Source organism: Astatotilapia calliptera, chromosome 8, assembly GCF_964374335.1.
Source record: "Astatotilapia calliptera chromosome 8, fAstCal68.1, whole genome shotgun sequence".
NCBI classification, from domain to species: Eukaryota; Metazoa; Chordata; class Actinopteri; order Cichliformes; family Cichlidae; genus Astatotilapia; species Astatotilapia calliptera.
In genome coordinates, this window is record NC_137429.1 from 10,956,422 (window position 1) to 10,971,037 (window position 14,616).

General features: G+C 40.9%; 3 protein-coding genes across 5 annotated transcripts; 1 reads left to right on the forward strand and 2 right to left on the reverse strand.

Annotated features, from left to right (window-relative positions):
- Positions 1 to 1,322: 1,322 nt before the first annotated feature.
- acadsb (acyl-CoA dehydrogenase short/branched chain) lies at positions 1,323 to 8,084 on the reverse strand. Of its 2 annotated transcripts, XM_026178461.2 has the most exons (12): positions 7,858 to 8,084; positions 6,807 to 6,913; positions 6,318 to 6,483; positions 6,129 to 6,229; positions 5,824 to 6,030; positions 3,872 to 4,042; positions 3,434 to 3,559; positions 3,254 to 3,346; positions 3,086 to 3,175; positions 2,845 to 2,982; positions 2,451 to 2,550; positions 1,323 to 1,928 (listed from the first exon to the last, which is right to left on the reverse strand). In XM_026178461.2, the coding sequence occupies exons 2-12, from the start codon at positions 6,837 to 6,839 to the stop codon at positions 1,852 to 1,854; spliced, it is 1,302 nt and encodes a 433-aa protein (XP_026034246.1). In that variant the 5' UTR covers positions 6,840 to 6,913; positions 7,858 to 8,084; the 3' UTR covers positions 1,323 to 1,851. The 2 variants fall into 2 exon arrangements, with proteins under 2 accessions (XP_026034246.1, XP_026034247.1); XM_026178462.2 differs by lacking the exon at positions 7,858 to 8,084 and having other exon boundaries at positions 6,733 to 6,870.
- On the forward strand, positions 7,396 to 10,662 carry LOC113028300 (zinc finger protein Pegasus-like). 2 transcript variants are annotated; one of them, XM_026178465.2, is made up of 4 exons: positions 7,396 to 7,502; positions 7,783 to 7,939; positions 8,031 to 8,219; positions 8,396 to 10,662. In XM_026178465.2, exons 2-4 carry the CDS (start codon positions 7,804 to 7,806, stop codon positions 9,322 to 9,324), a joined length of 1,254 nt encoding a protein of 417 aa, XP_026034250.1. In that variant the 5' UTR covers positions 7,396 to 7,502; positions 7,783 to 7,803; the 3' UTR covers positions 9,325 to 10,662. The 2 variants fall into 2 exon arrangements, with proteins under 2 accessions (XP_026034250.1, XP_026034249.1); XM_026178464.2 differs by having other exon boundaries at positions 7,466 to 7,651.
- A 538-nt stretch (positions 10,663 to 11,200) lies between these two features.
- Positions 11,201 to 14,314, reverse strand: pstk (phosphoseryl-tRNA kinase). Its single transcript, XM_026177606.2, has 6 exons — positions 13,968 to 14,314; positions 13,031 to 13,268; positions 12,746 to 12,947; positions 12,565 to 12,640; positions 11,689 to 11,782; positions 11,201 to 11,592 (listed from the first exon to the last, which is right to left on the reverse strand). Exons 1-6 carry the CDS (start codon positions 14,184 to 14,186, stop codon positions 11,378 to 11,380), a joined length of 1,044 nt encoding a protein of 347 aa, XP_026033391.2. The 5' UTR covers positions 14,187 to 14,314; the 3' UTR covers positions 11,201 to 11,377.
- Positions 14,315 to 14,616: the final 302 nt, after the last annotated feature.

Sequence of the window (14,616 nt, forward strand, 5' to 3'; positions counted from 1 at the left end):
AAGAAAGACCAGGAAAGAAAATGAATTTATAAGTACACTGCTTTTCTGATCTCTATTTAGACTAAGAGCATATATCTCCAAAAACGGAAGAGATATCAACATTTTGCGTGTCTATTTGGTATAGGCATACGCAAAGAAAAAAAGAGACACTAAAAACATTTAAGATGCACCATTTAAACCAAAGTTGAAGCAAATGCAGAGAACTAATCAAACAAATTGAATTTGCTCAACCTGCAAATATGCAGCCTGTCCTTTTAGCTCGTGGAGCGCTCTCCAGCTCTAGAGGACAACACTGTGTTTTGTGAAAAGCTACTTGAATCCTTGCATAATTAGAGGTCTCATAGCTGTGTTAAAGATGGGGGCGGAGAAAGAGGCTAGATGAGCAGCATTTTGCCGATGCAAAGTGAAAAGCAAATAGCTGTGTTTTCATCAGATTATGTTCATTAAAGAGAGGGGGGAGGGTCCACGAGTCAGAGTGGATCAGAGGGGCAAACAAAGTACACTCAATCAGTGATGTAAATGCAGGCTTGATTTTCTGTTCTATCTTTATGTGATTAAAAAAAGACAGAAATTTAGGTTTAAAGAACAGGTGTTTGTATGCAATTACACTGCAGCCTAGCACGTTTGATTCTAACTTCTATCAGCAAAGTCCCAGCAGTAAATAACACTCAATTCATATTTAAATTCAAAGCTTTTGTTACAGATACAGTGGTGGTGTCAAGAATTATACTGATCGTTTAGAAACACACACATAATCCTAAATTTTTTATGAGGGCAAATACATTTCAGTCCCTTTCACTCTTCAAATGTATTATACAAATACATGAAATAAGAAGCAAAAGCAAATTTTAATATAAAATTATCTGCTACAAAAACATTAAGTTTCTGTATTAGGAAACGGTGTGACTAATGAAAATCATCAAATAGTATCCGTGTCTGTTTTAATTTTCCCCTCTCCATTATTTAAAAGTAATAAAAAATATCACCACATAATTATTTGTAAGAAGTCTTGGCTAAAAGTTTAAAAGCTGTTCAAACAATAGACCTTATTTTGCACAGCACATGTAGCCTGTGCAAATTTAATCAGTCACACCCACAAAATTATCAATGAGTCAATTATGCAAGGCGAGCTCTTTTCATCTGAAGCACCGGCATAATTAAATTGATATAAAATATCATTAGAGGTGACAAGCTGTTAAAAGACATGATAATTGACTGCCGCTTCTGTGAGCGGCTGTCACTCGGGAAAATGCTGCCATCTAGTGAGAGAACTTGGTATTAACCTGGACTCCTCAGCAAATACAAACAACCATACACTGCACTACAGCATACTTCACATTTAATAGTACTGACAGATCATTCTTTACAGATGACTTCCTAAAAGGATGTAGAATCATACAGAGAGAACACACACCTTTACATCACTGATCTCAGTAATCGCAAATCTTACGAAGGCACCAAAACATAATCCTAATCATCAGCTTTCAACAACTAACTCCCACATTGCAAATGTATGGATCATTTATGTTACTGTTACATTAATAATAATCCTAGAACAAATGTGGGGTGAAGGTTGTAAAGGTCTTAAAATGATATACAGTTTGTTACTCATTGTATTTGAATCGATGGAAAGCTCACTGAATACAAAAAGCAAAATAAACATCATTAAACCAGAGCAGCTTTATCTCTAAACCTGAAGAAACGTAACCAAAACACCAGTAACTATGAGCTGCTGCACGAGAACTAATCTATAGTAGTATGGTCTGGATCAATCCCATTATAATCACTGGGGGGGGAAATGCGGAGTGTAACATCGCAGAGTACAATCGTTTAGGCTTTGCTCATAGAGTTTCAAACATTGTACTCCTTATCAATGAACTTGGCCATAGTGGACAGCTGGATATTCGTCGTGCCCTCATAAATGGTACCTGCACAAAGAGAGAAAACAAAGCATTAGCACAGATTCCTGCCATACACAACAAAGTCCATTTTGTCAAACTCCTCTGCACACTACATGCATCCGCCGCTTTCACTAGCAGGAGACAAGGAGGCTTAGCGTGGAGCTAGGTCTGCCGGTGCTCCAGCCAGAGAGCTCGGGAGCCAAAGTGGCAGTGATGAAAGGAAAAGTAACATTTTGAAATGGCAGCTTCCTTGGCTGTGTGCTGGTATAATGGCACTCTGAGGGGTCAGACTGGAGAATTCCAGCAGAGTCCGATTACAGCCACTGCTATCGGGCCTTCTCTCTCCGCCCCACTCTGCTCCAATCACGAACATCTACACCTGACCCTCCTGTAGCACTCACAAGTTTCGTTCTTTTCACAGTAGGACTCCAGCCACAGTTACACTAAGTACACCTTATTTAAGCAGCAATCTCACTAACAGCATACAAACACAAGCCAATATTTGCAGAGTGATCCAGAGTCCAAGCACGTTTGTCGAGTTAGGCTCACCAATTTTACAGTCTCTGTAGTATTTTTCAATAGGGTAGTCTTTAGTGAAGCCTACTCCTCCCATCCACTCGATGCACTTTGATGTGGTAAGGGTGGCAACCTGAAGAAAGTAAATTATAAAAAGAGACAGAGAAAATAAAAAGACTTTTTGAGTTGAACTTGTAAAAATAATTACTAGCTGAGACAGCAGCAGAGATATCACAGAAATGATAGGATGTAACAGAACCTAAAAACTGCCATGGCTTCAGGAGAGTCTCAGCAACAACTTTTACTTCTTCTACCATTGGTTGCATGAAATCATGACACAAATAACGTTATGGCAACATACCTAAACAGGTCCAAAAATATCCTTATTCTGTCCTACAGTGTACTACCACAAAAACAGTAAGCTCACCTCTGCGCTGAAGTATTTAGCCATGCAGGCCTCTTTAATGAAAGTTCTTCCGGCTTCTTTCAGACGAGCAGCGTTGTACGTCAACAGCCGAGCGGCTTCAATCTGTGTTGCTACATGGGCAATTTGGTGCTGCATCCCCTGGAATATAAGGAGCACCAAAAGCAGCATCAGAATTTATTGAACCAAGCCTTATCACCACAAGGTGTTGTAAAAAATCCAAAGTCCAAATATGGATCGTGACCTGGAAGTCAAAGATACGTTTTCCAAACTGCACCCTCTGTCTGGTGTAAGGAACAGTGTGATCAAAGCAACCCTGTGCCAATCCAAGCATCTGAAACACACACAGAGTTAGAACACCGCCCTGCTGAATTTGACATTTTAACAGAGCAGATTTTGTGTTTTAATTTACCTGTGCTGCTATTCCAATCCTACCCTCATTCAACATCCCGATGGCATACTTATAGCCATGACCGATCTCTCCTAAAATGTTCTTCTCTGGCACCTAGAACAGAGAGCAGAGTTTAAAAAAAATCTATCTAACGCACTTGCCAGGCATTTCTCTGGTAACGTACATGATGTATGGTCGCACCTTGACATTGTCAAAGTTGAGCGGGCAGGTGGAGGAGGCCCGCAGTCCAAGCTTGTTCTCCTTCTTGCCAATTTCTAGCCCCTCGGTGTCCCGGTCCACGATGAAGCAGGTGATGCCTCTGTATCCCTGCCAAACAAAGATGACTTTGTATTTACCTTTCTGTCACAGGGGAACGCATTTAATCACCACAAAGCATCAATAGAACCTATAGAGGGTGGGTATTATAAAGTATAGTTTCACTTGATGTTTTTGTTAAATGAATTTGATAAAAAAAAATCCAGCATGTCTTGGTAATTTCCAAGATAAAGAAAAAAACGCAATCAATATATTGTTATTAGCTTATAAGCTCAGAAGCGACTGTTGAGAGGGGCCTTAAAAATCTAGGCTCAAAAAGAAATACTGCACACTCTGAGAATAGAAACATCAGCAGTTACTCACAGCAGAGAGATCCACATTGGCCATTACCAGGAAAACACCAGCATGCTCTGCATTACTGATCCACATCTTGGATCCATTGATTACATAATAGTCCTTGTGCTTTTCAGCACGCGTCTTCAGAGCAAAAGCATCGCTTCCCGACTCTGCTTCAGAGAGACAGAAGCTTCCAATCTGGTATAAATAATACAAAAATACTAATATAAAATACAAATAAACAAGGAACAAATATAGAGAAATTACACATACGGTTTCCAAAAAAGAACGGCATATATATATGTATATATATAAATAAAGCTCTTTGACTTAACAGCAGATTAAACCAGTACAAAGAACACAAATCACATGATGAATGATAAAACAAAGAATGTTTCCTTTTTTTTGATGATTTTTGGAATCAAATAGCAAATCTTTGGACTAATGAGGAGAAAGACCAACAGTGTACAAGCTCAAAAGCCAGAATTCGTGACAGTAAAGGGACACATAAATGCATATCGAAGGTGTCTTATTCAGTGGAAGGCCATGCTTATTTCATGATAAAAGGCAATTAATCACTATTGGTTATGGCCAAGTCCTGGAGAAGAGCATCTTTCAGTGCTCTTGAAGCAGATGAGCTGGAGCAGCAGAAGACCACACCAGGTTTCTCTTGTATAAACTAAGAACAGAAAACTGAGACCACAATTTATAAGGGCTCACATAAATTTGGCAATATTAAAATGTAAAATCACTGTCTGAGATATTTTCATATTACCCTTTAGGCCCCTTAGTAGCAATTAAGCATCATTTAAACACTTCAATTAAATAGTCTTGTTGCTGACCATGTCCACTCCTTTACTCAACTGCTGCTGTGAGCACTAAATAAATAAATAAAACTAAACAGAATTGAAAGCATGATCAGAAAACATTAATCAGTTGCACTTGACAACATTAACATTGAATTGATGTACCGTATTTCCCGGACTACAAAGCGCACCTAAATATTAGCCGCACAAGCTAAAATCAGGGGAAAATCCTGTTTTGTACATACATTAGCCGCACCTGACCAAAAGCCGCAGGTGTTTCAATGTTGACTTATCATATGTAAGAGAATATGCACAAAGGGAATTGTCAGGAAAGAGATGGCTGTTTGGAGACATCACTTTTATTAATATTTTGAAAAACAAGTTATGGGTACATATTTGCACATGTAGTACATAACAATAACCTACAGCACACCAGAACAATAGATTCGGCCTACCTTTTAGGCTCAGGTGCAGTGACACAGCTTTAACAAGAAGAAAAGTCAGTCATTCACCACCATCTTTCTCTTCTTCCGCACTAAAACCACCAAAGTCCTCTTCTCCAGTGTCGGATACAAACAGGCTCATGATGGCTTCGTCATCCACTCTTCTTCTCTCCTTCGTTGTCACTTTCAAAACCAAAGAAATCCTCATTGTCAGTGTCAGAGTCGAACACCCTCAGAAGGGCCGTGGCGGTGTCCTCCTCTCCATCATGCAGCAGTCCAGCCCTTCAAAATCCGTTGGTGATCGTGGATGTTTTCACACTTTTCCACGCTGTCAGAATCCACCGGTGGAGTTGGGCATAACTTGCTTTTTGGGCATAACTTGCAAGTTTATCGCCGCTCATCATCCATGACTCCCGCTGAACGCGTAGCGCTACTTTGAAGTTTGTTTTTCGCGCTACTTCGTACGGCACTACGTTGCCTGGCGGACGGACATGTGACTAACATACCACTCTTGAACCCCGATCCTTCCGCCAGGCAACGTAGTGCCGTACAACAGCGGAACACACAAAACAAATCGTCTTACGATATGACAAAAATCACGGACAATCCATAGAAAAGCCGCACCTGACTAAAAGCCGCAGGGTTCAAAGCTTGTGCAAAAAGTAGCGGCTTATAGCCCGACATTTACGGTACACTGTTTTTATTTCTTCCAGATTATCAAGCTGCTTACCATGTCTGTTGACAGTCGATTGAGGTACTTCTCTTTCTGAGCTGGGGTACCGAGTTTGACAAACAGCGTGTTGATCAGAGTGTTCTGGATGTCACATAGTACAGCCACAGAGGGATCCACCTTCGCCAGCTCCTCGATGACCAGAATAGAGGAGAAAAACGAGGAGCCAGTCCCGCCATATTCGGGGTCGATCTCAATGCCCATGAGCTGCAAAAATCAAATGAGTCACTAGAAGGGAAAAAAATGACACACTGGCGTACTTTTAATGACATATACGTTAATTCACGATTAAATTAGTTACGTACACCTTGTTCAAAGAGGGATTTGATCACTTCCTTATCCATCTGCGAATTCTCATCCATTTGTGACACAAGTGGGAAGATGCGCTCCTGTGCATATTTTTTCACTGTCAAGCAGCAATGCAGATATTTAGCGTTTTAAGAAACCCTGTCTCCAGCTGTGCACTACAACATGAAACAAGAGGTCCTGCTTACCTGCTTCCCTCATCATGCCTTCCTCCTCTGTGTATGTCTGAAGTGGAGGGAAAGAGGAGACCACCTCGGCGGGATGGTGTGAAGCCACATCTGGGACAGATCTGGAGGAAGTGCTCCTCCATCCTGCCTGGCATGCCCCCCATGGACGAGAGAGTTGTTTGAAAGACTGAAAAACAAACAGCAGTAGAAATATGTAACATCGCTTAGAAAATAATTAGTAATGAACACACAGTGTGACTGAGCATTACGCAGTAATCTCGGGCACGGTTGACCACTGTTTGAGGATTGAGTGTTGAAACTATTTTGGGATGAAACTAGTTTGAGCTTTAGCAAATATTAGCATCAGTTAGCTAAAAACGTCACGTAGGCAAGAGCCAGAGAGGTTACAAAATTCAATGATAAAAAAGGGTTATACCGTAGAAAAGATATTCAAATGAGCGCAGAAACTCTTCAAATGCAAATAATAATGACCTAAATATTCTGTATAACCTTTGAGAAAATCCTGACCAACGGGATAGCCATGATGTTTGTTATGAAACGTTCAGCAGCGTACGTCCACCAGAGGGCTCATTTCTATTTCTGCCTTCAGTGACCTCCTGTAAGAGTCAGACACGAGAAGTTACACTATGTAGGAGACTTTAATGGCAATACATTAATCATTAACATGTCCTTGTGGGATTATCGTTATGAGCAGGAGTGGAGAAAAAAACATAAATGGCAAGTGCTTCACTGTCTGTCCTGTTAATGTTGTGAATTTTTAACTTTTTGTATGTACTTATTAAATTAAGAAATCAAACGAAATATACAAACTTATGTCAGTGTCATATATGTGTCCTGTGCAAAAATATAGGGCCATTGTTGAAGACTTGTGAGAATGTGCGTGTGTTTCCATCTGTTTGTGCGTACTGAAACCCATGTGCGCGTATTCAGATCTCTGTGTGTGATCCGTGTGGTTCACGCAGTCAGATTTATACATATTAAAAAATATAATAAACATATATATATAAATATATATTAATGACAACCAGTTATATATTATAGATAGAGTGAGAGGGAGAAAGAGAACGACAGCCCCATACGAAAATAAACATAGGCTATGTTTTTCCGATAATAGAGAAGGCAACAGTTGCGTTTGGGTGGCCGCTAACATATCAGAAAAAACGGAAGCGATCGCATGTTCGCCAGGTAACAGCATGAGATGATAAACTGTCCCAACTCTGCTGTTAGCTCGAAGAAAAAGCGTTTGTTAGAGTTGTTACGGCAAAATATGGACCACAGTAACGATTGTGCTTAATTTGGGTGTTAAAATTTAAAATACAAGAGCTTAAATCTAGGTAATGTTAGCGCTGCTGCTAAAAGCAGTAGGCTAGTCATTAAGAACGCTAGCAGCAGTAGGTTAGCTGCTGTCAGAATACCAAAGCAGACTTGTAGTACATCGCCATCACATTTGAATCTTTTTCTTCAGGCTCAGCACACGAGAAGGAACATGGAGGAGATAAAGACCGAGCCCGTGGATTTTGTAAAGGAATTTCAAGAATACCTGACCCAGCAAACCCAGCATGTCAACATGATTTCAGGCTCCGTGTGTGGTGAAAAAGAGACAGCGGAGTCGTTTCAAGCCGGTGAGAAGGAAGCACACTAATATACAAACAACTGATTTACGTGTTTTCTAAGAAAAATCATATGTTGAAGTCATGCTGTGTTTGTTTGTAGTTGCCCCAAGGTGCGAGCAAAATGGTCTGGACCCCCCGTCTGTGGAGGTGAGACTGTCTGTGGAGGATGGGTCAGATGTGCAGATGGATGGCCTGGAGAGGACCTGCGATGGAAAGTATAAATGCAGCTACTGCAGCTATGCAAACAAGGGCATGGCTCGCTTAATAGAGCATATCCGCATCCACACAGGTCAGCGTTCCCACCATGTAAATATTCCCAATATACAGCTGATAAAGTGAAATACTGAAAAGCTTCACCTTGTCTAAACCTTGTCTAATAGACACTTCCCTACCTCTGTGCAAACCATCACAGTAAAATATGCTGGTTAATATCAGAGTTATAACTGCAATTATTTCCTTGCCCAGGAGAAAAGCCTCACCGCTGTCAGCTGTGCCCATTTGCATCTGCGTATGAGCGTCACTTGGAAGCCCACATGCGCTCACACACAGGAGAGAAGCCCTACAAGTGTGACCTCTGCGCCTTCCGATGCAGTGACCGCAGCAACCTGTCACACCATCGGCGACGCCGCCACAAGCTTTTGCCCACCAGGGTGGCACGCTCTCCTTTCTCCAACAAGAGAATGCTGAGCGCTTTGCAGAAGAGGACAGCTTCGCTGGGGTTCGGGCGGCGCCTCCTGATCAATCTCAACCCGGCCTCTGTGATGATGCCAAAATCGGATTTTCTGACTGACTTGTCTCACAAAATCCACCATTTAAACAGCAGCGAGTATAAGAACGCTCCCAGGGTAGATGAGAAGGAAAGTCGCAACAGGAGTGCTAATGGTTTGACTTTTAAAAACCCACTCGACCAGGTGTCTACACTAGCCGGTCAGTTGGCTGAGCTCCACCCTGAGTCTCAGACTCCCGTGTCCCCAGACAGGGAGTCAATAAAAGATGAGAAGCCCATCCTAATACATAATGTCTCCAGTGAACAGGTTGCAATGTGCTCAAATGGAGTGCAGATATCATCACTTAAAAAAGAATCTCCCACCTCACGCCACGAGAACTGTAGTCCTGCTCTGAGCCTTGGCTTTGAGAACAACATGAACGCTCTGACTGCGTGTGTTAGCAACAGCCAGTCGGGCACACCCGCCCCTGCCCTGACTATACCGGACCAGCAGGTCGTGTATAATTGCCAACATTGTGATATTCACTTTTCTGACAATATCCTCTACACTATTCACATGGGCTGCCACGGCTATGAACATCCATTCCAGTGCAACAGCTGTGGGCATAAATGCGCAGACAAATACGATTTTGCCTGCCATTTTGCCCGTGGCCAACATAAAAAGTGATTCCTGACAGCACAGACTTATATGGAGCCCTTGTTTTTATTATATTGGTTATATTTAGCAACTAAACATAGTGAGACTGTTTAACATTTCATGTTTTAAGTTGTTTTTTCATTTTACACTTCTACATCTGCACTATACTGTTGCCTTACTGCTTTTCTACCTTGATCCCTACTTTGGGCTTGTCGTATTAGTTGTGAACGTACAAAACCACAAATGACACTTTACAACACATCATAGTTTGTTGTGAGAGTTAGTTAATGCCTTGTGATATCTGTACTCCTTTGCTCATGCAACTTATTGGGTTTGGCATTAGACTGGGATGGGATTTGCAGTGTTTCATCACTTTGGAGTGAGTCATTAGGATTTCATTCAGCCTGTTGAGTAATCACATTTATAAAGGCAGCTATATACACTGATCAGCCAGAACATTGAAACCACTGACAGGCAAAATGAATAACAGTGATTATCTAGTTACAGTGCAATGAAATGGGCTTCTGTGGCCTGTCTACTAACTGGAAGGTTGGTTGGTTGATCCTCAAAGTATCCTTGGGTAAGCTACTGAACCCTCAAACTGCCCCCAAAGTATCAGTTGGAGTGTACGTGAGAATGTTACAAAGTGCTGTGTGAATGTGTGGTGTGATTGGGTGAATGAAGTCTTGCAGCTATACAAGTACCAGTTCATTTGCCAGTGTTCAGATGGGAAGATTTTGCATGTGGCACAATGTGTAGCACTCACGTGGCACATATTAGCACACCCATAACAAGCCCCACAGTGAATCACCCTGCTGCCAACATCCCAAAGGTGCTGTGTCCACACTGTGAATGCTTAGATCTCTGTTTTCCAGCAGGAAGGTGGGGCCCAATTCAATATTATGAGGGTGGTTTTAATGTTGTGGCTGTTGGGTGTGGGGCTTTTTAAAAAAAAATACAACACCAAAGCAGTATTAAGCACCAAACATTTCAAGCTCAACCAGCTTTGTATTCACAGTGGAGCCGTCGAGGTGCCATTCTCACCACCATTTGTAAATTGCTTGTATGCCTAATAATTATACACCAAAGTCTCAATCATGGTTAAATTAGCCAGACACATTCCTCAGTGGGAGTTGTAGTTCTAATATTTATTTATATGTAACCTCAGAGACTACAATTAGTAGGTTTTTTTTGTTTTGTTTTTTACAGTTGTATTATATCCCTTTTTAAAAAATATTTATATACTGTCTCAAGTAACTTTGTGTACATACAACTTTAAAATTAATTGTAGCCACTTACTGTCTGTATATTAGCCAATGCTGAGCCATATTAAAGATCCCATATAACCTGGGGTGGTTTATGATGCCAGCTGTCTGCCATCTATAATCCAGTTTGAGTTCCCTTCCCAGACGCCGCAACGCCCATTCACATTCTGGGCCATCTGACCTCAGGAAATCACATGATAGGGTTTCACAATGAGCTTACATGAAACCATGGCTGATTGTGACCTACACCCGTTTTCACACCTTGGCTCGTATGATTAGGTAGAGGATCAAAAGGGGGTCCATTGTCCCTCTTGGAGGGACACTCCCACAGGGCTTAAAATCTGGGACTCTCCACCATTTGACCCTAGAACTGAAGAAGCTTCTTGGATGAGAGGTGAAACATCTTCAAGAAACTTAAAGAAGTCCAGACGCTTTTCTTTCTAAGCTCTATAGATCCCATATAACCCCCATTATGTTACATGTAATGTGAACTAATGTTAGTGGCTTTTCGTTTGTGCAAATCTTGGACACATTAACTTGTTTGTACATGATAATGTTAGTATGGGCAGAAAATGTAATAATGATACTCTTAATTACACCACTGTACCATATCAGGAGAGAAGTCACGTAGACATCTGAAATCAGTTGAGGAGAATTTATTTTAAAAAATAAACATTTCATTCACAGTTGTAATAACCAAGTTATTACATTACAACCATTTACGAGTGTTTCACTTAGTAGCAGAAAAATAATTTTAAAAAAGCATTTTTAAATTCTTACATTTAATAAAATACAGTACATTGGCTATTCAGTCAAGCTTATTTGTCATTCATGATTCTAGACAAGATTTCTTTCAAGTCATCATTAAAAATTTCAGCTGCTCTCTTCGCTGCATGCTCTACGTTGATTTCTTCTCCTTGGATAAATGGCACTTCATGGAGGAAATGTTTCCCCAGGTTATGAAGAAACGTTGCTTTGGATTCACTCAGCTGAGCAGCCAAAGACCTCATGCGTTCAGGAGGTACTTTATTCTCTAAAATTAGGGAAAGACGAGTTGATCATTTAGCTAGGCTTCAAGTGGCAGCATGCTCTGGTAAACTTGAAATAATAAATATTATCCAAAGCTGACCTCTGGCAGTCTTCATGGCTTCAGAGATGAGGCGTCGACAGGCCTGGTCAGCCTGGTGGACAACACTATTGGCACATTTCAGACGATCAGCATCCTGCAAAATAGATGATGATATATGTGCAGGTGCATGTCTTAAGCCAATACCAATGTATATATGAAAACAGCAACATAGATTAAAAAAAAAATCAGTTATGCATGATGGTATTTCTCTGGCTTCTTGTATTTCCACTACTAATGATGCATTCTTATCTCAGTGCAAAACCGTCCTTTTAATATATTTCTAATTTTCCACTTATAATATGTAGTATTAAGGGACCTGTTATTACTATGTAATATCAAGACAAGACTACCTGCTAGTACTGTTGTTTATGATCATGAGTGAGTTGTTTTTTTTTTAAACAGTATGTGTTAATAATGAGTCATTGTTATTATTATTGCATGTTGATGATGATGGTAATAATTGTTATATCTTAACCCCTCCCCTTCATTTTTTTCCTTCTCTGTCTCCTTTCCCATCCCTCATCCATCCCCTTAACGGTAGCTTGGTGTAATGATGTTCCAAGATAGCTGACGGTTAAAACTTTCAGAGTTACATGGAAGAGGCTCTGGGTCACTTTCTTTACCACTGAGATAGACAAAAATCTATTTTACTCAACTGACAACCCACTTATAAACAGTCTCACTCCTTAGGGTCTGTGGGCTGTTTTAAAGGGGGGGTCATGCTTGAGGTTGGCCCCCTCTGATTAGGTACTGTTGATTTGAGGACTCTTGACGATGCGTTATTTCATACGTTAAACCTTTAGAAATGATAGAAATGATCTGCTTCTGTAGCTACATCACTAGCATGTGTCTCAAGTTTACTCTACAGTGACGCACCTTTTGTTCTTTGTTGTCTTCTCCCAGGCTTAGTGGGTTATTTAGTGCAGAGGAGATCAACTCCATCACCCTCTGGCTGAGGATAAGCCACATAGGAGAACACAGAGGCAACAAATTAAAGCCTGACTTATGAATTGACTTTGGTAATTAATCTTTATGGCTGCTCTTTCTGCTGCCTTACATGTCAGATTTGGACACAGTTCCTGTGCTGTTAAGTGTAATGCTGTTAATCTCCCATGAGTTCTTCTGAGGATTCGGAGACTCCAACCGCTTCATCATCTCCAGTATCACCTCAGTGGGAACGGGCTGAGACCTGCTCTGGTTTCTGCTGATGCATGATTCTAAATCACACTGTAGGTAGACCTGGCAGAAACCCAGCGAATCTGCAACATCAGAAGACGTTAACCTAATATTTGAAGAGCCGCATACGTTAAGTGGCATATTCAGTTGATAAGAGGGGTCTTACACTTCCTTGCAAGCTGACAAACTTCATATCTCATACTTGGATAGTAGAAGTTGTCGTCCAGTAGGAAGACGAGAGGTGGCTTCAGACCTTTAGGCCCCATCAGACCTTGAGTGCACTGTTCCCAGGCAGCAACACTGATCCCAGAGCTGCTTGGTGCCTCTGGCAGTATTTCTGACTTCTGCAAGAACTGCTCAATACAGTACAACACAGCTTGTCTGTGTGACTTCCATTCAGTGTGCTAGAGAGGAGAATCAGTTCTAAAATTACTAGGACATACTCAAGCTACTTATGATGTATGGAGACAATATGGATTTTAAAAACAATCTGCTGCAGAATAAAAGTACTTTGAATAATTAATACAGTCACATATCGTGTAGCAGAAGGTAACATTACAGGGAAATTAAGAAGCTTGTTGTTTATGTTGGCTCAAGACTTACAGCAGGTTGTTTACTAATGTTGGGTCAATCCCCAGCTCCTGGACTGTATATGATGAAGTGTCCTTGGACAAAATACTTATCCTCAAATATCCTATGATGCAAGTGCTAAAATTTACCATGGCCTAAACTATCTGATGTTTTATCTATGTCAATGTTTTACCCTTTCCTAAACTGGGAAAGGGTAAAACATTTGATGGAAAAGTGTAGTGAGAGTTACCTGAATTAGCCAAAAGACCCCAAAACAAATCTAACCTCTAATCTTCAAGCACTGAACACATGCAATTTACTTACATGGATGGGTACATTGACCTAACTTAGTGCTGTCAAAGAGCTAAATTTTTTATTTTTATTTTTACCTTTTCTGTTAATTAGCACCAAACTATGTTATTTAATGTAAAGCTGTACTATTTTGATTGCGTTCTCTAATAGTCATAATGCCCTACTATAGATAATATTACGCAGGATGGTTGGTTCACATTACATTTGAATCATGTCCTTACCATTTCTTGCAGGTTAACACCATCCTCGACCACTTTGGTTCGAAAAGCTTGCTCTGGGATCAGGTCATCGTATGGCACCACAGTGGCTCTCCATCCATGCTGTGCGGCGGTACTGAGAATCCGGCGGGCCAGGGTGGACTTCCCAGCAGCGGGTAGCCCGCAGAGGACACACAGACAGGCCGAAGCCCTGCTGACACTCACGGCCTCCTCAGTTGCCATGGGCTACGAAAGAGCAGCTTCACAACCTAGCTTCTACTACTTACAATTGTACTCTGTTTGCAGCCATGTTGGATATTAACTTCCTCATATTCTTCCGCGTGCCATTTCCTACCGACGTCCTTCAAAATAAAAGCACATAATATTGTAAACGACGTCTTGACCAACCTTGTGTTGTACAGTACTAAATAATATTGTAAATAAAGGATCTAAAGGATTGGAATATCCAAATAACTTTCAAATACAAAATACAACGACTAGTGACATAAAACGAATCGCAAATTGTTTTAATGACTTTTTTCTTGATGTTGGTCCTAGCTTGGCTAAAGAAATTGTAAAATCTGGGCACCCTCCTAAAACTATCAATGTAGCAAACTCAATGTTTATGAGGGGAGTAGATGAAGAGGAAATTATGGATGTAGTTACATCCTTT